The sequence below is a fragment of the Muscardinus avellanarius genome (assembly GCF_963383645.1).
Source record: "Muscardinus avellanarius genome assembly, chromosome: 15".
NCBI lineage: Eukaryota > Metazoa > Chordata > Mammalia > Rodentia > Gliridae > Muscardinus > Muscardinus avellanarius.
Window position 1 is genome coordinate 63,594,545 of NC_137801.1, and position 23,108 is coordinate 63,617,652.

A 23,108-nucleotide genomic window follows, 5' to 3' on the forward strand; every position below is an offset into this window, starting at 1 on the left:
TTTCAAAAGAATTGTTAAAAGAAATGGATGAGCGGAATCCATTAAGTCCCTGAGCAAATGGAATAATAACAATAATTTTGTACGAGTGGCAAAACTTTGGATTATTTCCTGGGTATTAAGGGGGATGGTGAGCAGACCCTAATGGAGCATAAGTAGCATTTGAATTGAAGTCTCTATTCTTCAGATGGTGAATGAAAAATGATTATGGAGTGAATCGGGCTAAAAAAAGCTATAGAGATTTTATTGATTTTCGTATTTATTTACTCAGAGAGTCCCCTTCAGTGGGCCAATTTTAGCTTTTCTGGTTTCTTCCACAGATGAACATCAGCTCCAGTGTTCTAGGATTTGCTCCATCTGAGGGGTACAGTCAGCTTTCCGTCTACATTGACGCCCAGAGCAGGTGGCTCTGGATCCTGATGACACCCCACTACCACCACCACCCCTACAGGAAGAGGCTTCTGCAGCAGGTGAGTGGCCGCTCCTTCCGAGGAAGTCAGAGTCTTAAGTTATCTGCAACTTCACAGGATGGATATGTTTGCTCTCTGACATAAATTTAGGGGCTTTTTCTAGCTCTTATATAACTAGGAGCCAGCTGGGGGCTGGCTTACCCCTTGAGATGCAGGTGAAGATGCCTTCAAATCTCCAGTGACTGGAACTGTAGAGAGTGAAAACCGAGATCTCTGTGGCATCTTCTAGCTCTGCGTGGCAGTGCTTGGAGATCCTCTGCCTCCTTGGTCTTCTTCTTCCTCCTGGGTTGTTTGCTTATCAAATGTCATGCCTAAAATTTGGCCTCACCTCTCTCTTTTTTTTTTTTTTTTGGTGCTGGGGATTGAACCCAGTCACCTCTGAGAGACACCTCTAGCCCCTTTTTATTTTTGAAACAGGGTCTCACTAAGATACAGAGGCTGTCTTCTAACCTGTGATCCTCCTGTCTCAGCCTCCCAAGAACTATGATTACAGATGCGAACCATCACGCCTGGATGAGACTTGACCTCTTTAGTTTCCATCAGAACAAAATCATTCACACAGAGACGGGCCCCTTCCTCTCAAAGGGCCTAATTTCTCTCTCCTTCTCTTTTTTTCTCTGGACTTCCTGAGGGCCAGTGGTAGCTCCTTTCCTTGCCAGACACGCAGCTCCTTCTCTGGGGCCTGAGTGCTGGCCTCCTGGAGGTCCTCTGTGCTGATGGTGGCAGCTGGGGAGGAAGGGAGGTAAATGGTTTTCTCTAAGTCCTCAAAATGTTTTTACAGTTGAGAAGGGTGCTTTCATAAGATTAATGTTGGTGCCAGTCACAGGTCACTATTTCTTTTTTGTTGTTATTGTGGTACAGGGGATGGGACCCAGGGGCATTCTACCTCTGAGCTACATCCCCAGCCCTATTTTTTTTTAAATTTTGAAACAGGGTCTTGCTGAGTTACAAAGGGCCTCACTAAGTAGCTGAGGCTAGCTGCAAACCCGGATCCTCCTGTCTCTGCCTCCCAAATGCTGGGATTACAAGTGTGCCCCGTCGCGCCCGGCTCCACAGGTCACTATTTCGTGATTGATTATTCACTCAATTATAGGTTTTCTTGAAAGAATAGTTACTTTCTACTACATTAAGCCTCATTTGCAACTTGAAACACAGAAACGCCTGGTGGTAGAAAGTTGAGAACATCTTTTAGTAGAAAAACAGGTACTACAAAAGTATTTCTAGTAAAGCAATAATGCCAATGAAAAAAATCCGATCCCTTCAGATGGGTATATGACAATCATGTCTTACTGCTCTCCTTCATCCTTCTCCTCTCCCACCTGCTCCCCAGATATAGCTACTTCTGAACATTTCTGCCTTCAGCTACTACGATGGTTACAATCATAACTTCCCCGGTGGAGAAAAATGACTAAGCTTTGAGCTTAACTTGAAACCCGTGGGCAGGAAGTCAGTCGGTGCTCTATAAAGCCAGAGGAGGCCGGCCCCTTTCCTTGCGGGTTGCCTCCACAAACTCAGTTCTCAAGCCAGTAACATCGATGTACCAGTATTGGGAAGATTTGAGAAAGCTCTGATTACTATATTTACAAAATTGGCGAAAGAACTTGGTTTCTGCCAAAAAAAGCAGGCAACTATTCCAATGTAAATTAACCTAGCAAAAGGTAATTAGCAAGTCTATAGGAGAGGGGAACTAGGACTTCCTCATCCCCATTCTAAAGACAGGTTTACATAATAATTGGATGATCTAGCTAGGATGGGAGGAGGGGATTGACCTTGTGAAAGGAGATACCTTGGCAGGGGGGAGGTACCTTACAGGGATGTTTACTAGGTCAGAATTACGTAAACAAGATAGAAGTCATGGGTATAAAAGGTCTGGTCCACATGTCACCCCCCCCCCCATGCCCAAGAATGGCATGGGGCTGAAACTATCTTCTGTACTTCTATCTTTTTAAGAAACTTCTTTAAATCTTCAGCAAGAGTCCGGGCTAATGTATATTTATCCTTAGCTCAGGACAAGAACCTGCAGTTTTTCTGTTTTGGGGGTTTTTGTGTTTTGAGTGAAATTGTGCCCAGAACCCTAACAGGGGTCCTCTGGGACGGTTTCCCCAAAACCATAACATAGTCTCATCCATAACAATCAACACTGCCTGGGAACTCAGCAGAATTGCAAATCCCTGGGTTTCCCTCTGGGGATGAATGAAGCCCAGCACTCCCTGTGATGTTTTAACAAGCTCCCCAGCCGATTGCCTTAGGGGCTTCAGTTTGAGAAGCATTGCCCTAAGACAGGCCCCCAGCCACTTCTGTTGCCAGAGATTGGTTTAGAGGTGGGCATGTGACCCTGTCCTGACAAATGAGGCAAGGCAAAAGGTTTGTTTAGGGGCTTCTGGGAAAAGAGTTCTTGCTCTTGGAAGATCTAGGTGGGAATAACAGGAGAGCTGCTGGGACCATCCTGTGCATGCTCTTCCAGTATGGGCCTAAGGGGTGGACTGTTGCTGCCATGCTCGTGGCCTGAGTAGATATGCTGAGCAGAGTAGAACTAAGAGGTAGAAAGTCTCTGATGTGCAACTGTGAGTAGTAATAAGCAGGGCGGGGAAAAGAAATGGGACAGGAGGAGCCCTCCTGGGAAGAGATGGGGATTGCCCTGCCCAGCTGTGATCTGAGACCTGGAGCCATTACTTTGCAGCTTTTGAGACCAGAGGAAAATTAGTATGGTGACTTTAGCACAGTTGCACTAAGCAGTAATTTTCCAAATTTCTATGCACGAGGAGGGGTGGGGTTTCTATACAGTACAAGAACCTCACCATGTGGCAGATGAGGCCCTTCCCATCCTTCCTTTCTGCTCCTACACCAATGAGCCTGGTGATCCTCATGTGGAACCTACCCAATAAATCCTTTCATGTCCACCTTATCTGTGTCCCCCAGATGGAATCTTTCTTTTGGGGAAACAAGAACGGGGAGAAACTTACACACACACGTCCTGGAGCCCCACATTGGACTTCTGTTTGTGTGACAAATAAACCAGTTGCATTGGATTTAGTAGTCAATTGCTCTGAGGAAATACTATCGTAGCCCTTTCTCCTCGCAGACATGTGGATAAGTGGCTGCAAAGGCCAGCTCTCCAGGTGCAGGCTGGGGCGTAAATGTCTCTTGCAAGAGTGGGTGAGGTGAGGGGTAGGAGAATGAGCCTACCTGGGCTTATTCCTTAGGTATTTCTTGAGTAGTTTTCATACCTGCCTTTTCTGAGCCCAGGGCCCTGCTGGGCTCCCTGCTCTGCTGCAGCTTTCTCTGAGCCACTGTTCCTAACTGTTGTCCCTGGGCAGGCTGATCCTTTCTCATCCTTCCATTCGTTCTTGTCCTTCTTTACTGCCATTTAGGTAGAATTTGGAAAGAGCCGAGATATAAAGGAGTATGTTTGGCTTGCCAACTTGAATCAGAAGGCACAAGTTGTTTATTAGCTTGTGTTGAGATTTGGCATTCACTGTCCCTTGTGACCTCTTTAAAAAGAAGAAGGAGGATCCAGGTGTGGTGGTGCATGCCTATAATGTCAGTACTTGGGAAACAGGCAGGAGGATTGCAGGCTTGAGGACAGCTTCAACAAGTTATTGAGACCCTCAGCAGCTTAGTGGGAACCTGTTTCAAAACAAAAACATAAAAAAAGGGCTAGGGTATATAGCTCAGAATGTCCCTGAGTTAGAGGAGGAGGAGGAGAAGGAGCAGAAGAGCCGCTAAGTGAACATCCGTGTAGCCATGTGGAAGCTTCACTCTTTCTATAAGAGCCTCCCAGATAGACGGGGACCCTGCACTGTGTCAGCTGCACAAGGACAGGCTGGCGGGCTCCCGAGGGCATCCCGGCTCACCTGTGTCCACCTCTGAAGCCTGGGTAAACAAGCAGCCTTCTCTCTCAGAAGGTGACTCAGATGATACTGAATACGGGCCCCTTTGCCTTCATAGTTTCATGAAAGTGAGGTTTCCATTGCTCATCACAACCAGATTGAGAATGTGTGTGGGTATATATATATATATATATATATATATATAAATATAAATATATATTTTTTATTCAGCCCTCAGCCACATGATGTTATCTTCAGGCAGCACTTACACTGGTGAGAAACCACTGTGGGGTCTCTGGGGCCATCTCGATCCAGCATCCTTATTGGACTATTTCTGTCTCAAACTTCCTTCAATTTGATATGATTTTGTTTTCATTTTACTCCTTGACCCTAGCGAACACAACATGCAAACTCTTTCCCTCTTTAAATGCCACAATAGGATGTCCTGTATGCTTAGCAATATTGTTATGTGTATTCCTTAACGTGACTGTTAGAGTTAAATATATGTTAAACCGTATAGCATCGGTCCTACGCTATATAGAATGAGGGGCCCCTTTTATAAAGAACAGGGTACCATGATTTGGCCCCAGGCCAGGATGTTGAGGTTTTAACTGGTTCTAGAACCGAGTCGATGCACTGCTTTCTTTTTGAGCTTCACGCTCTTCATCTGTAAGAGAATAATCACAGCCCGCCAGGTTTGGGTGTGGAGGCTCGACCAAGGGTACTAGGTAAAATCTGAAGTGGTATGTATGTGAAGGCAAAGGTCTGAAATGTGAACCAGCACACCTGCCACCATTGTTGGGGCTGGCAACAGTCACTTGACGTTTTGCATTTTAACTTAAAAAGTAGACACGTTTCTATGACTTTTCTTGTAAACTTTTTTTTTTTTTTGTACCGAGGATGGAACTCAGGGGCATTCTACTTATGAGCCATACCCCAGCCCCTTTTATTTTTATTTCCTCTTTTTGTTTTGAAGCAGGGTCTTGATAAGTTCCTGAGGCTGGACTCAAACCTGTGATCCTCCTAGGTTAGCCTCCTAACTACTGGGAGACTTGAGCCACCTGCCCAGCTTGTATGAATTTTATCCATGAGGCACTGGCAGGTTAAGTGTTGGTTTCCTTAAAATAGGAGTGGAAACTCATACATATTTTTAAGTCATTTCAGGTGTAGAGATTTATATGACTCCCCCTTCCATTTACCTACATGTGGATTAACATTTTATGATTATATACATTTGTTTTTTTCTTTCCAAAGCCATTGACTTAGTTTTCATTGTAAGAGATCCATTTTTCTCTGCACTCATATTTCATTGGTTTAAGTCATCTGTTTCATCAGATAATTTGAATAACAGGTAGAGCTTATATTACATTATTACTGGGATGCATTAGCTGGGGTGCAGATGCCATCGAGTTACTGTAGACAATCTGTATAGTTTGCTTGGTAGAAATGAAAGTGAATGGCGTGCTCGTAGCTGTGAGTACTACTTGACACCTGTCAGGAGTTTCAGAAAGAGCTAGAGAGAACTGGGAACTTAGCTAATGGCAGATCCATTTAAGGGAAGTCTCTTCATTGCCAATTAAGTGAATTTTTTTCAAAGTGATCTTCAAGATCTTGGCTTCTCAGAGTGTGGCCTGGAGCTCAGAAGTGTCACATCATTTGGGAATGTGTTGAAATGCGGAGTCCTAGGCCATGCCCCAGGTTTCCTGATTCAGAATCTTCATTTCAACAAGAACCCAGGTGATTCCAATGCACAACAAGTCTGAGAACAGTGATGTAGGGTCTGCCTCAGGGCTTTGCTTCTTCTCATTCTATGCAGTTTCCCATTTGCCGACTTTTGAACTTGCTACTAAACAGGTATATAAAAAATCTATGGTAATCTTTTTCCAGAAATATGTAACAGGTTGTTTTGTTGGGAATCACGTCCACAGCCAGCTTTGAGGACCATCCAGGAAAATTGGCGTCATGATCATTGTATGAGTTTCCTCTTTCTGCTATAACAAATGATCACAAACTCAGTGGCACACAGCACAGATTTTATTCTCTAATCATTTAGCAGGATGGATGTTCAAACTGGATTTGACTGTGCTGAAGTCAAGGTGGCAGCAGAGATGGGTCCTGATGGAGATTCTGAGTGTAGAATCTGATTTTCTTTGCTTTTTTCAGCTTCCAGAGACTGACTGCATCACTTGCTTTAGCCCCCCCTCGGCCCTCATGTCTCTCTTTAGCCACCTCCTGTCTACCTCCTATGAGGGCCCGTGTGATTATAATCAGGAACATTAACGTAGATATTGTTCCCTTCTCCAGATCCTTGATTTAACCACCTCTGCAAAGTCCCTTTACCTTTATCATGAAATAAGAAATATATACATTTGTTTCTTTTCCTAGTTCCTGAAACACAAGCCCTAAGCACCTTGTAATATTCTAAGCAATAGGGTGCCAGTAGCATCTTGTGCTCTGATATTTGGTTTCTATCCTGGTTCTTGACATGGGCTCTTAAAACTCTTGCAATTTCCTAAGTGACAGGGAACTAAGAGCATCTTTTGTTCTAGTATTTGGCCTTTGACTCTGGTTCCCGACACAGAGTTCCTAAATTTCTCAGAATTTTCCTGGGCAGGAGGAAGCACCTTTTGTTCTAATGAGGCAACTCTTGTTAGGTGCTGGGGTGACTTCAGGATAGGGATGGTCACCAGAAAGAACATGCCATGATTAGAAGCTTGGAACCCCCAACCTCAGCTCTCATCCTCTGAAGAGGGGAGAGGAACTGAACCTTGAGATAATAATCGGTAATGTCTACATGATAAACCCTCTGAAAATCCTTCAAGTACAGGGTTTGGAGAATTTACAAGTAGGTGAACACACACATATATGTGCCGGGGGAGGGGGAGATGCACCCCAATTCCACAGGATTAAAATCCCTTGCACTCAGGAGCTTTGCAGACCTCCCCCTACACACCTTCTCATCTGTGTCCTTCAGAATATTCTTTGACAATGAACCAGTAAACATAGTAAGTGATTCCCCGAGTTCTGTGACCTATTCTAACAAATTATGGCATCAGTGGAGGGATCATGGGACCTCTGACTTATCGCTGGCTAATCAGAAATATGATGACAGCTTGGACTTGTGAATGGTGACTGAAATAGGAGCAGTCTTATAGGACTGAGCCCTTAACCTGTAGGACTTGCAAGCCCCAGGTAAATAGTGTCAGAACTGAATTGAGTGGTAGGAACCCCAGCTGGTGTTAGAGAATTGGTTGGTATGGAGAAGAAAAAATCTACATGTTAATCAGAAATGAATAAAATGTTCAGAATATAGAGGTTTTTTTTCCCTATACACATGTAAAGGAGCACATTCTTAAGTTCTAGGACAGATAGTAAAACTATGGGTATCTTTGAGGGGACATTAGTTAGTTTACCATGGTCAACTGTCAGACACTACAGATCCTACTTTAAAGTAATTTAACAATTATTATCGCTGCTATTTAACTATATTAAATATCAACACCTGCCTACCATGAACCAGGTACTTGTGAGCCCAGTTTTGACAAGAATACCCCACAGTAGATACCATCATCCTGTCTTTGTAGATAGAAGTATAGGGTTCAGAAACTACCGTGATTCAGATGTGGTGGCATTCACCTGTAATCCCACCTACTTGGGAGGCTGAGGCAGGAGGAGGATTGTAAGTTCCAGGCTCACCTTGGCAACTTAGGGAGATTGTGTCTCAAAATAAAGTTAAAAAGGGCCAGGGAAGTAGCTCACTTGTAGAGTGCTTGTCCAGCATGGGTGAGGTCCTAGGTTCAATCAGAAGGAGGAGGAAGAGGAGGAGGAGGAGGAGGAGGAGGAGGAGGAGAAAGGAAGGAGTCCCAGTGAGTAAGAAGAGAGCAGGGATCAGCCGGAGTCCCAGGGGTGTGCGTGTGTGTCCACTGCACTTCTCCTGGTACCTGGCTCCTTCATCAGAATTTCCTGTCTTATTCCTCAAACTCAGCACAAGTGACATCTGACTACTCAGAGTTGCCCAGTGACCTATGTCCACTGATTACAGCCCATGGTCATTTTAAGAAGGAACCTTTACATATTTAGCAAAGAGCAAATTGATGGTTTCAGTGAAAAACCCTGGCAACTTCCTGTGTACTATCAGCTGGCTGATCAGGGCCAGAAATCACACACCCAGACAAGGAGGGTCCCCACCTTTAAAAATCACAGGGGTCAGGTAGAAATGCTGTCCCTTGGTGGGGGCTGGTTTGGAAGATACAGCTCTTATGAGCATCCATGATGAACCATGGCTCAAAGATTTAGTGGAACAGAAGAATGAAACTGAAACAGAGATTGCAGACATAGAAACGATTCAAATAGTCTTAAAGTAATAGCTCCTATATTTTCTTGGGGAAGTTTTGCCCTGTGTAAAGACCAAATTCCTTTCAATTATGTGGCTATAATTACTTTGCTATTGATATGATCAAAAAGGGCCATTTCTTGGTCCATGAAGGCCACAGTCTGTTTTCATTCTTTTCCCTCCTCCCAGACTCAAAAGCTTTTTAACAAGGTGAGCAAAATCGGTATGATTTTAAAATTTGGAGGCTTTTTTCTGCCATGCTTTTCCACCACCCTAGGTGTTTTAGGATATTCCAGAGTGATCTCCAATAGGCCCCTCTGTTTGAGCAATATCATCTTTAAAACTAAAGGAAGTTTTCTGTTTTTGTTTTTGATAGAAAGTCTGCTGTGCTCACAGATGTGACTGAATGTTCCACACCTAAAGTGCTCTAGGAGCCTGACTCCAAGCCTTTGTGTGGATTAACCTTCATATTGCCTTTATCCTCCCTCACGCACATGTATTTGGGTCCAATCATGAAACTTCATGGGAGCAGCTTTAACATATCCCAACTCTAGATTAACCTTGGCAATAGTTATGTTTCCAATGAAAGCAGACACAAATGTCAATTGTACTGGCTACTTCAAACCCCACAAAGATTTTGTGTAACAGAGAAGGTATGGCGATTTCTTTTATGCAACTGGTCCTAACTCATCTCTTCTTCTTACCATCAGAACTAACAATCCTTGAGTCCTATGAATTCCTTGTTTCATTTTGCATTGTATACTTCTTTCATGGATCTTGTTGTATATTTGAAGGATCACATTGTATATTTTTAGGGTGTGCAAGAACCCATGGGATGATATGGATCTCACCTGACCTGTATGCAAATTATCCCTCACCTGACCTTGTATGCAAATTATGTGCCTTTCCCTACAATGGGATGAGAAAGAGCTGCCATATTCTCACATGAGGGTGTGATGAGAGTCACAAAGGGGAAATGGATTTGAAATGGCTGTGAAAGCCACAGTGTCCTCTTTGCCAAAGTGTGGACTTGGTTTGAAGCTGCAGGCTCCTGCTACAGCTCTGCCCCCTCCCCCTCGGGCCTGGGTGCTCTGTGCACAGTTACTCAGTGTGAACCCTGAGTTTCATATCATCTGTGGAATCAGCTGCCCTTGTCACTTCCTGTTTGGCAGCTGAGCAACTTGTGATCTCAGGAGAGTAGGAGCTGGCTGGCGCCGAGCAGTCCGGGTTTTGCCTTTCTGCAGCCTGGCTTTCTTGCCCTTCTCTGTCTCAGGATTATTGCTCTCCCCCTTCCTGCCTACCCCTCCCCAGCATACCACTTCCCCTCACCCAGTGAGTCCAAGCTACATGAGTTGGGTGTGCCATTGTTTGCCCACGTGCTGAGCCACCGGACCAGGAAGGAGGGGCTCCTTAAACCACACCAATGATTTGTGGTCCAGAATTAGTCACCACCTTCAGCATCACAACACTGCCCTGCTTTGTGGATGGACAGTGCCCTAATGCTCTTGTACTTGCCCCTCTGTATCTGGCCAAGGTGGCTTTGCAGCCTGGTGGGCCTTTTAAAGAAAAAAGGGTAGGTTTCCATGTTGGACCAGAGATAGCACACTTTAACTTGTTAGCATCCCAGCTTACTTTTTAAATAACTCATATGAAGTGGAGCTTGAAGGGATCTTCATGACTCATAATTTTATCAATGGAAATGATTTTCTTCTCTATCATATATTGAGAACTTGCAAACAAAACAAAACAAAAAACAAAAACAAACTCACCACCATCACCAACAAAAGTCAGGGATGGTGGCACACACCCATCATCCTAGTACTTGGGAGGTTAACACAGGAGGATTGCAGGTTCAAGGCAGCCTGAGCAACTTAGTGAGATCCTATTTCCGAGAAAAAAAAAATTGAGTGTAGCTCAAGGGTAGATTTAAAAAAAAAGAAAGAAAGAAAATAAAGAACTTGCTACACGCCAGACATTATGCCATATGAACTGCTTTTCATGGAACTCATGGTTCCTGTTAGTCTATAATACCCAGACCTGTCAGGAGAAGGGAAGAGCTGGCAGAAGTGTGTAACTTCAGATCACACACTGGCAAAGACAACATTTGGGTGTTCATACCCACTTCACATCCTTCTCCCACTTGATCTCTTCAGCTCTAGGAAATAGATTAAAAAAACCACCTTCCTTTGCATATGAGAGCACTAGAGCTTAGGAAGGTGGGCCACCATGCCTGGGTCTCACAGGCTGTGAGCTGGCGGAGTAGGACTTAAATCCAGGGAGTCCGTCTCAAGGGCCTCTTGTCCCTATAAAGCCTTCTTACCCCCTGACTCAGGCTCTTGAGCTCCCTCATCTTTCCCTATCACTTACAGACTTGTGAGCACTCTTAGACAACTCCTTAAAGCTCTGTGCAGACTTGAGCAATTGTCACTTGGTGCAGACATCTTTGGACAGAAGGTCAATAGTCAAAAGGCTGCACTCCATCACTTTTGCCCTGTATTATCTTGGACACCAGCACTTCTACGTTCTCTTTAGGGGAAAGGCTGATGGTGGCTGTGCTTTTCTCCTTGAGATGGCCATTTCAATTCCAATGCTCAGTTCTCAGTGTTGGTAGGAGTATGGAATAACCAGAAAATTCCATGATACTATACTCACTGAGAGGCGGTGATCATAAAAGGAATTCTTGTCAGATTATCTGGAATCAAGCATATGACAAAAAAAGTTACCTATGTTTTTGTTTGTTTGTTTTGGTGGTGCTGGGGATTGAACCCAGAACCATTCTACCACTGAGCTACAAACCTAGCCCAATTTTATTTGGAAACAGGATCTTGCTTAGCTGCTGAGAGCCTCACTGAGTTGCTGAGGCTGGCTGTGAACCTGCGATCCTCCTGTCTTAGCTTCCTAAGTATTGGGATTGAACAACCATGCCTAGCACCTATAATGTTAAGGATCTAGGATTATCCATTAAGGAGAGGCAGTTAACTCTATCCACTGAGCATGTATTAAAGAAAGTAAATCCCCCTACTCAGGATCAGGGGGCCTATGAAGTTAACCTGCACCTGACAGGCAGTAGATCCCTAATGCAGAACCCTTAGCTATATAGTGAGGTTTCTAGAATTGCTGACCAGGAGGGAGCAGCAGACACACCAACCCCTATCTTGAACTAGGCTCAGAGTCAGTAAGTTTACATACCTGTGTGGGGCATGTCACTTCCTAGAGACCCCAGCTGCAAAAGTTGAATCCCCTTGCCAGAGCTGCAGGCACTTGGACATAGCCTGCTCTGCCAGCATGACTGAAAGACCCCAGGCAGGCTGGGGACAGCTTCCCAGTCTCAAGAGGGGTAGAGGAAGCCCACAAAGGAAAAGTGGGTGGACAAATCTGCCGTGTCAACCTGACAGCATTTTGTCAGACAAGATATGGAGGAGTTCTCAGTTCTAAACTATGGGGAAAATATCCAGAGTCTGAAAAAAACACAGTCTGAAAGGCTCAGCAGATTCCTGGGCAAAACAGAACAGATGTATTTGAATCTTGGTGCAAATTGGCGTTTGGCTTGGTCAACCTACCTTGGGAAGTGGGCTATGTCCAAGGCCAGGAGGAAAAACCTGGGTTTAGGAGAGCCTGTAGGCAGCCAGTGTACCCTGTGACTGTTAATAAACAGTGATAGAAGGCTCAGTGCCAAGGCTAAGGGGAGTGGGGGCCAACACCAGTAAGGAGCATGCCAAAGGACTTGCCTGTGGGGTTCCTGGGTCAGCCTGCTAGGCCCGTAGACCTAGTCAGAGACCAGCTGCCAAGCAAAAAGCCATCAGGCTACCCAAAACTTAGAGGGGCTTTGAAAATGATAGGATTGGACTTCATCTATCGGGAACCCCCTTGCAGCCATATGTAATGGCTGGGGCAGAGTACGAAAGGGCAGATCAAAATCTACAGCAGTTATTGGATGGAAGATGACCATCCCATGATCAAGGGGGAAGAAGAGGAAAAGTGATCCTTTGTGCACTAGGGTTCCCTCTAGGGATTAGTGACCAATCCATACGGGCTCAGAGGACTTGGAAAGGAAAGAAAGGACACCGAGCCTTGGCATCCTTACCATGGACACCCATCCTTGAAGGCTGGTGTGAGCTGAGTTCTTAAGCAGTGCTGACAAGGAGGGATTCCTGAGGGACTCCTGTTCCCCAGGGAGACTTCTTGACCCTTGAGCATAGAGGGACAAGGGATGGGAGAGTGTATCCTTGCACCATAGCTATACCCTCTGCTACAGGGTACTGGGTCCCTTGGCTTTGAAGGTTGGGGGGAGAAAAGGAGCACTGTCACTGCTGGGATGGAGTCACATTGGACCTTGTGGCCCTGTCTTGGGTAGTTCAATTCATTGTCTGGTCCCTGAGCTCACCTGTGGTAAGCAGGGCAGAGTCTCCTAGATCCCCATAGAGATTACTGCTCTGTGAGGTGGGAGGAGTCAGACTTACTTTGTAAGGAGGAGGAAAGATCTCATCTGGTTGGGCAGGAACACATCTTACATTGGGAAGCGAGTGGGGTGGAGTAAATAATCTCACTTTAATCCAGATATGACAGGGCCAGACCTTGACCTATGAGTCAGTGGGGTTAGAGAACAGAACTGTACAGCTAAGCAGGATTGTCAGCTGAATGACCTTGCAAACTCTTTGGTAAGCTTACAAAGATGGCTAGCCTTCTTCTGAATTCCTTGTGGACTCAATTTCACATGCTGTTAGGGAGCTAATGCTTCTCCCCAAGTCCCTAAACACCTAGCTTCTAAGCTCAGACCACTTGACATCTGTGCCTATAATGTTTATTTTGTTTATTTTTGTGCTTGCTTGTTCATTTTTGAAATGTGGCCTTACTATGTAGCTCAGACTGTCTTGAACTTGAGGGCTCAAGTCATTATTTTGCCTCAGATTTCTGAGTAGCTAGACTACAGGCAAGTGCCACCATGCTTAGCTTGAACCTATGCTGGTTGTTTCTTCTCAACACAACTTTTTCCTTACTAGCTCCCTTCTCTAAAGAGGAGAACATGGCAGGAAGCTGATTGAGTTGGGCCAGCTTTCCCTGTGCCTAATCTCTGCAGTGCCCCCTGAGTGTGGAGTCTCAGGTGCCTGCTGACCCCTCAGGCTGTTACCAATTGCAGTTGCCAGTGCGCTTCCTGAGCCACTTTGCATGACCAAAATAATCGAAGGTTAAGGAAATAGATCTTTTTATATCATCTAAGTGAGCCTCCAATGGATGTCAGCCATCGACACAAGACTCACATCCAGCCGCCTACTGGACCATCTCCATCTGAATGTATTCTGGGCATCTTTGGCTTTATATGTGCGAATCTCTGCCTTCCATCAGCCTGCTTCTTCTGTCTTTTCCCGTCTCAGCAAAGGGGACAGCTATTGTTCCATTTGCTCAGGCAGTGACTTAGCGTTTCCTTTGATTCCTTCCTTTCTCTCACACCCTCATCCAATCTGTCAGTAGAGCTAATGGAATTGATCCAGGATACACTTGGAGTCTAAGCACTTCTCACCATACTCCTGGGTTAGCCACAGAGCTGTTACTGGTCCATATGGTATTGCTTTTGTAAAATTTAGAAGAGTCTCTCCCCCATGATTTATTTCCTGAGCAGAGAGAGCCTTTGTGAAAAGGATGTGGCTCCACACTCAGGCTCTGGGCTGGCACCTGGTCCACTGCCTGGAATCCAGACCCACCTACCCATGCATGTCTGTGCAGTGTGGCAACTGCATAGCCATGGGTCATGTGTTAGATGGCCCACGCTGGTCCAGAACCAATGTCCTCACTTACCTATCCTCACTCACCTGGACTGTGGCTTCAGCCTCCCAGGTCTCTTCTCTCTTACCTTCCCAGCCTACATTCTGTTCTCAGTATGGAAACCATAGTGATCTTTTAAACACATGAGTTCAATCAAGACACTCCTCTGAGACAACCCTCGCTCCAAGTAATAGCCAAAGTCCTGGCCAGGTCCTATAGAGTCCTGTACAACTGGTCCTCTATTACTTCTCTGACTCTGTCTCCAATAATCTCTCCTTTCTTTTCTCTGCTCCAACACATGGCCTCCCTGATCTCTTGAGCTAGGTTTGTTCCCAACTTTGGTGGAGCTTGGGGTTTTTATTCTTGCCCTTCCCTCTTCTAGAAGGTTCTTCCATATGTGTTTACCTGACACATTCTCACTTGCTTCAGGTCTTTACTCAGATGTCACCTATTTCATGAAGACTGTGCTGTCCAACTCTTTAAAATGACAGTTTCCACCAAGCATGGTGGCACATGCTTGCAATCCCAGTACTTGGAAGGCGGAGACAGGAGGATTATAGGTTTCAAGACAGCTTTACAGTGAAACTCTTAGAATCCTGTTTGAAAAATGAAAATTTAAATGGGCTGGGATTCCTGAGGGGTGTGTTTACATGTAGAATGCCCCTGGGTTCAGAAGGAGAAGGAGGAGGAGGAGGAGGAGGAGGAGGAGGAGGAGGAGGAGGAGGAGAAGGAGGAGAAGGAAGAAGAAGAAGAAGAAGAAGAAGAAGAAGAAGAAGAAGAAGAAGAAGAAGAAGAAGAAGAGGAGGAGGAGGAGGAGGAGGAGGAGGAGGAGGAGGAGGAGGAGGAGGAGGAGGAGGAGAAGAAGAAGGAGAAGAAGAAGAAGAAGAAGAAGAAGAAGAAGAAGAAGAAGAGGAGGAGGAGGAGGAGGAGGAGGAGGAGGAGGAGGAGGAGGAGGAGGAGAAGGAGGAAGAATGGAAGGAGAAAGAAGGCAGTTTCCCATGCTCTCTCCATTCTCTCCATTAACCTGATCCTTCCCATAGCACTTCTTCTTCATAGCAAGTACCACCATCGAACATATTATACTTATTTATTTTACTTATTGTCTGAGTCTTCTCACTAGAATAAACTGTATGAGAGCAGGCATTTTTGTCGGTCTTGCTGTTGGCTTTGTTCTTAGCACCTGAGCAGTGCCTGTAACACTAGAGGTGAACAATTCTCTTGCTATTTGTCACATGAATGAGTGGCAGGAAGTAGACTGGACCTGCCACATTGAACCATATGACAGTTTTGCAGGTCAAGAGCTGTCAAAAATGTGGCCAGACCTAATAAAATGGAATCCATAATGATCGTCAGAACAAGTGTTATGTGAGGGACTTTTTCTCCTGATTTGCTCCCTGTGCCTCCATTTTAAAACATCAGGTTCAGTTTGTAATTCCTGGGTAATGAATTTCCCATTCAGACATTCTTCTCCCTAATCCCACAATCCAGAGTGATCTCTTCCAACTAGATTCCCAACAGCAGCAATGCCAGTCTTGGCCTTTGGGCCTCCAGAAATATTTTTTCTTTGCTATGGAATAGTTAGAAAAAATAAAGGTTAATAAACTCTCAAACTGTGAGCACACATTAGATGCAGCACCACACATGTTGTTGGAGGTGAAGCCACACAAGAGATGGGACCCTCCTGCTTACTGCTCAGGGCTGGGAAGAACAGGCTCCGGGGGCAAAGTTCAGAGGGCAGGGGTCCCTTCCTCTGCCAGGTGGTGTTTTTTCCATATAGCCAAAGGAAATGGAATAAAACCTGGAACTTGTGCCTTTTAAACCCAATCTTCTTAAAGTATTGTATTAAAATACAATGAGCTGGGAGTTCTAGTGCAGTACCTGGTAGGCTGAAACAGGAGGATCTCATGGTCAAAGCGAGCCTCAGCATTATACTGAGGCCTTCCACAACTTAGTGAGATCCTGTTTTCAAAATAAATAAATAAATAAATAAATAAATAGGGTTTGGGATATAGCTCAGAGGTAGAATGTCCCCGTGTTCAGTCCCTAGCATCACACACACACACACACACACACACACACGAAAAAGACATTTATTTTTGACATCTCCAAATGCCACATTCTAGGACACACATACTGTGATTCAAGATTGCAGAATGCAGCCATTAGTCCTGAGCATTCGGTATTGGTTAAAGAAATAACTTCTGGTCAAGTGTCTCCACAACACGGGGCCCACCTTCACACACCTGCAAGAGCCAGCTGGGAAATACAAGCCAGACCCATGAGGAAAGGCGCTAATCCCAAGAGGCTTGATGTGGGGCTACTTTTCCTTTCCCGACTTTTGAATGCAATGTGGATACAAAATATTAATCTTTTCTTCTTACGTCTAGTACAAGGAAAACAATACCACAAATGCGAGTACAGTGACACCTGGCACCGCCTCACCAGAGTACGAGGGTTTAGGTCAACTCGGTGCACCTGACCCAAGGGGGCCAGCGTCTGCTCTCTCGGTTTTCAGATCAGCTGTGCTCAGGGGACACTCCTTCAACTTAGTAATGGCCCCAAAACACAAGAGTAGTGACACTGGCAATTTTACTACTGAATTTATTATTATTTTACAAAATAACATTATTTTCTCATTAGTTATTGTTAATTTCTTACCATGCCCAATTTATAAATTAAGCTTTGTCATAGACATGTATGCATAGGAAAAAAATACTATAAATGAGGTTTGGTACTATCCAAAGTTTCAGGTGTCCAGATTTGATTTTTTTGGTGGAACTGGGGATGGAAGCCTTCTAACCTCAGGCTACACTCCCAGACCTATTTTATATTTTATTTGAAACAGGGTCTCTTAAAACAGCTGAGGCTGGCTTCGAACCTGCATGATCCTCCTGTCTCAGCCTCCCAAGCGCGGGGATTACAAGTGTGCGCTACCATGCCCAGCTTCCAGTTATGATCTTGAACATATTCTCTGCAGATAAGGTGTGTGTGGGGGGCTGCTATACACATTAAATGGTAACAGCAATTTTTGTTTTCTTCATACTTCTTTGAAACTTCTACAAAGATCAGACATAGAATTCTGTAGTTGTAAAAATACCAGTGGAAGGAACATTTAAAAAGTTGTGTCAAGCTGGGTGTGGTGGTATATGCTTGTAATCCTAGCATTTGGGGGGCTGAGACAGGAGGATCAAAGTTTGAGGATAGCCTCAGCTACTTAGGCCCTTTGCAACTCAGTGAGACCCTGTTTCAAAATAAAAAATAAAAAAATAAATCGGGCTGGGGGTGTAGCTCAGAGGTAGAATGCCTCTGGGTTTTATCCCCAGTACCACAAAAAAAAAAAACAAAAAAAAAAAACAGAACAAAAGTTGTGTCAAGCCAGGCGTGGTGGCGCACGCTTGTAATCCCAGTACTTTGAGAGGCTGAGACAAGAGGATCACAGGTTTGTGGCCAGCCTCAACTGCTTAGTAAGGCCTTCTGCAACTTAGTGAGACCATGTTTCCAAATAAAGAATAAAAAATGGGGCTGGGGGTATAGCTCAGAGGTAGAATGCCCCTGGGTTCCATCCCCAGTACCGCCAAAAATAAATAAATAAATAGCAAGTTGTGTCTCCTCAGAGTGGAGTCCAGTCTCTTAGCAGGTGGCTCAGGCCCTGCCCAGTGTCCCCTGCAACCTCAGCCACCCCCAGCAGCTGTTCGCCTGACGTTTCCTTAAATGGGTACCATTCCTTAAATATTCCCTTGTCATTTCTCTTGCCTGCCCTGTCACCTCCTGCTCCCCCACCTTGCTTCCTGACTGCCCTCCCTCCCCGGGGTCACATTTCCTGGAAAGCCACCCTTGGCCACCCAAGCAGAGCTGACCATTTCCTGCTCCCCCACCCTACGCCTGCACCACTTGGGTGCCTCCTGCAGCCCTGCCACTGTGCTGGCTTTTCCCTCGTGGCTCGTGGCTCGTGGCTCATGGCTCACTTCGGGAGGGGGTTCCTAATCATTCTTGTTTATTTAGCATCCTTCAGGGTCCTGGGTAAATGTTTAAGGAGTAAGCCAGCGAGGGAATGAGTGAGTGGGTCTGAGCTCTTGGCGTGCATGGCTAAGGAGATCTGCACTGCAGGGCCCCCTAAGTCCCTAAGTGCAGTGCTGCCCAAACTAAGCCCACCTCTCAAAGGGCGCCGCACCCTGCTACAGTCTCACTCTCTGTGTGCACCGCCTCTGTGGGGAGCCTCCACCTCTCCAGTGAGAGTCAGGATCACAGCTTCTTTTGTTCTCCTATAATAATCTCCCAGGGGCTCTTGGTTTTATCATTTTGATAGCTCTTTCAGAGAGCTATTAGAGATGTAGCTCAGTGGCAAACTGTTTGCCTTGCAAGTGTACCACCTTGGGTTAGATCTCCAGTTCCAAAAAGGCCAACAAATAACCTAAACAAAGAAAAACAAACAAAAAACAAAACACCATAAGCAGCTCTGTGTGCTTCCCCTCCCCCAGGCCCACTCTGCTGACCTGTCTCCTCCCTCCCTCCTACTTGGATACCTGTTGCATCCTCCTTACCCCTACTCTGCTAGAAACCCCTTAGTGACCTGTTTCCTCCATGGTGAAGTCAAATCTCTTTACCAAGCTTCACCAGGCCCTGTATGACGTTGCCCCATGCAGCCCGGCCTATCTGTGCCCCTTCATTCCTCCTCCATCTCCCCCTTTCATCCTTCTCAGGAGTGAGCCATAGAGACCTTTCTTGTCTCTGTGCTTCTTGCATGCTGTGAGCTTCATCTGGAGCCCTTTCCCTAACTCTCTTGTCTTCCTAACTTGTTCATGAAATTGTAACTTAAAATACACTTCTTCCAAGAAGCCTTTCCTCCTCTTCAGTGTTCCAATTACGTTCTTCCATATGAACTCCCATAGCTCCCTATACATCTGCCAACATGGCCCTTCTCATACTGTAATTAATTGTTCTCCCACAGACTGTTAGGCACATGTGGGAGTGAACGGGAAGGGAGAGAAGCAGAACCCAAGTCTGCTTGTCCATGAACTTCCCTTCAATATTCCAGCAAAAAATTTAGCCCTTAAATGTTTAACATGAACAAGAAGCTAGATGTTCCCACATCACCCACCCATCTGCACATAAGCATATGTCAACCTTCTCCCGGCTACAGTGGATGAATGAATTTCTGCTTTTGTTATCGTGGGTGCTCGTTCAGACATCTGGATCTTCATTGTATGAAGAAATAATAGAACAGACCGCAGCCCTCTACTCCTACCCAGGAGCTGAGCCACATGTTCTGCCTTTCCAGGGCTACTTTTTCTGATCCCCTTCCCAAATATGCACAACTAACTTCCCCCATGGGTCATGAGTTTTTCCAAGACTTACAGGAACCCACCCTGAAGAGCAAAGGAAGTTCCCTGTGTGTTTCTAAATGCCACCTTCAGACTATATTCAGAGTTCTTAAGTTAAAGATCCTAGGACTGAAACTTCCAGTGGGGTCGAGTTCCCTATGGGGATGCTCCTGAGTTAGGGCTCGGGATGGATAACTCCCTCAGGACAGGATGAAGAACAGTGGCCTTTGGGTCATGCAGGCAATAGTGCAAGAGTTCTGGGAAGCCCCCAAATCTCCAGCTGGCTGAGTCAAGGTCTGAGCAATGCAGCCCTGCTAGAGGGCAGTTTGTAGAGGGAGCTTGGAGGGCACTGAGTGTCCTCCATCCTGCCTCTATCACTTGGGCTTGGCCATGTGACCTGTGCTGGTCAATGGAATATGTGTGGACAGAATGGGAGTTAAGGCTCTAAGGGTGCTTGTGCGGTCCTTTCCTCCTCCTTATGTTCCTTTCATTCTTGATGAGAAGAATGTGCCCCAAGTTACCACTAATTCATCAGCCTGGTTCCTGAATGTAAGTTTGGGGCAGGTTGAGTTCGAGATGGCTATTAGAGATGTAAGCAGAGATTTGGAGTTCAGAGGGTGATCTGGGCTGGAAATGTACATTGGCATCATTGTAGATCCATGGTATCTAAAATCTTGAGACAGATAAGCTCACCAAACTGTATGTAGGGATGGAAAAGTGGTACAGTGACTGAGTCTTTGTTTTCTTCAATGCTTAGAGGTTAGAGAGTTGAGATAGAATTAGCATGGAACCTAAACAGAGCAGCCCAAAAGGAAGACAGACTGCCAGGCCAGTCATTGTCCCTGGGAGACAAAAAGAGAGGCTCCAGAGCTGGAGAAAGCAGTCAGCTCTGTCCATCACTGCTGATGGGCCAGTGAGAAGAGATGGGGAGTGGACAGAAAAGTCACTGGTGTCTTTGATGATAAGACACACTATAGAGTTATAGGACCAAAAATTATCAATAGAAGGAATCCATGAGAGAATAGAAGGAGAGACATTTGCAAGTGCAGACAAATTCTTACCAACACTTTACTCAAAAGTGAAGAAGAAAAATAAAACTGAAGCTAAGGGAGAAGGGGAATGAAGAAATTTTTTGTAAAGATAGGATAAAAACAGTAAGTTGAATAGTGATGGGAAAAATCCAAGAGAGAAGAATGTGCTGGTGCAGTAGAGATGGGGAGTGATCCCCTGTAGCTGGGAGAAGGGTGATATATGCTCGTGTGCAGGTGGGTGAGTGGATGTGCTGGGGGGAGCTTGCACACGTTCACTTCCAGTTGCATCAGTTTCCTTAATGAAGCAGGAAGCCAGGTCATCAACAGAGAATGAGCATGTGGGAGGTGAAGAAGAAGAAAGCATGAGAGTGGTCCTGGGGAATTGGAGAATGGATGGCTCAAGGATGCGGAGCTTGCATGCTGGTGAGCAGTGATTATGTGATTATGCTAAGTGCTTTGTACCTGCTATCTAAGAAGGATAACAGCCCTATGAAGTAGGCTTTATTCCAGATAAGACAACTGAAACACAATAGCCAAGAAACACGTCCAAAGTCACACAGCAAGAAAATTTAGAGCTGGAATTTGAACCCATGCAGTCTGGTTCAAGGGTCTCAGTGCTTAACCATGAGGTTAGGCTGAAGCAGTTAAATATATGAAAGCCTGTCACAGGACTTGGTTAAACAGAATAAGAGTAGAATTAGTGTTTGTGGTGTAACTACTCTGAGGCAAGTTCTGTACTAGATGTCTTCCCAACAACTCTATGCAGCCATGGTTATTACCAACCTCATTTTTTTCCTGATGAGATTGAGGCCCAGAAAGATTCAGATGCTTGTTAAAGTTGTGCAGCTAGGAAGTAAAAAACAAAACAAAAAACTTGTCAACTAGGATATTTCTGGTAAAACTGAACCAAGAGAAGTAGGGTGCCAGGGTGATTTTGTTGTTGTTGTTTTTAAGAATCAGACCACATTGGTCTGATTCTAAAGCTTGCACCATGTATATAATGCCAAAGAACCATGATGACTTTTGAGTGGGTCTACACAGCTAAAATTGACTTACAAGATAAATACATCAAAACCCTTCCTACAGCAGGCTGGGATCCTTTGGAACCTTTCTCCAGAGCAGATAGAGAGTTGACTCTTTTTCAGACACAGACAGCATTTTTAAATGCTTGAGCCCGGCATGGTGGCACATGTTTGTAATCCCAGTACTTAGGCTGAGACAGGAGGATCCTGCAGTTTAAAGCCGGCCCTAGCTACTTAATGAGGCTCTCAGCAACTTGTTCCCAAATAAAATATAAAATAGGTCTGGGAGAGTAGCCTGGGGTTAGAAGGTCCCTAGGTTCCATCTCCAGTGCCTCTGGGTTCAATCCCCAGTACCACCAAAAGAAAAATTTTAAAAAGGTGGCTTTGGCAGAATACTGTCTGTCTCCCAACTGGTTTTGAGTATCTGATCCTTTAGGTGAGAGCTCTTTGAAAGTAGCGAGTATTAGAGTCTTTGGTGAGAGTTCTGGAGTTTTTCTCTTTATTCAAACCACAGCCTTATATCACACATGCACTCGCCCTAACTTCACAAGCATTTCCCAAGTGATTTTTCTCAAGAAAGCGCCCTCATAATGCATCATCACCGAACAGCCCCCACTTCCTCAAATACGAGGAAGCAGACAGTTGAAAAGAGAAAAAAAAAAAAAGCCAAGAGGCAGCCGTTGTTTTTCACAACTTTGTCTCAGTGAGGCCCAAGATTGTTTTTAACAGGAGCTCTGCTTCCCTTGACATGAAGTGTCGACTAGGATATTTCTGGTAAAACCGAACCAAGAGAAGCAGGGTGCCAGCCCCAGGGGGGCTGTGAGTGGGGGCAGAGGAGTCTGGGTGCTATCTGCAGGAGACGGATGGGTAGACCTTTCATCTGAGGGAAAGGAGGAGGCACAGTGCAAGCCAACCTCACCTCTACCTCTGCCTGAGAAGACATCGCAAGGGAGAAACAACAGACACAAACCCGAGGAGCGATCACCGAGGCCAGGAGGGCACCCATCGCGACAGACTGGCCGCTTCACCAGCGACTCGCCCAGACTGCAAGCAAAATGTCCCTAAAGTTACCAAGGAATTGGGACTTCAACCTGAAAGCAGAGGCTGCAAAAATAGGTAGGGTTCGGGTCTGGGTCTTTTCGTTGCCTCTGTGGTTCTTAGATCTGAGCACCCTCCATTTGCATGTTGGTCTGTGGGGGAACATTGCCTACTTAAGCATGGAGCCTGTAGAAAACCTGAGTTTGGGTTACATTTGCATTTAGGTTGATATATTGACTCAAAGTTCTGTGCCTGGAGGAGGCTCTCTTTCCTCTGGAGGTGGCAGTGGAGTGGAACCCCGTGGCC

The 23,108-nt window shown here is 45.4% G+C and overlaps 1 protein-coding gene across 2 annotated transcripts in view; it reads left to right on the top strand.

Annotated features, from left to right (window-relative positions):
- Positions 1 to 22,819: 22,819 nt before the first annotated feature.
- Positions 22,820 to 23,108, top strand: part of ARHGAP25 (Rho GTPase activating protein 25) — a gene marked incomplete at both ends in the record, with an annotated part of 97,318 nt that continues 97,029 nt past the window's right edge. For both annotated transcript variants that reach the window (XM_080711302.1, XM_080711303.1), the window contains one exon: positions 22,820 to 22,880. In XM_080711302.1, coding sequence (XP_080567428.1) covers positions 22,820 to 22,880 — 61 coding nt within the window. The remainder of the gene's footprint in view (positions 22,881 to 23,108) is intronic.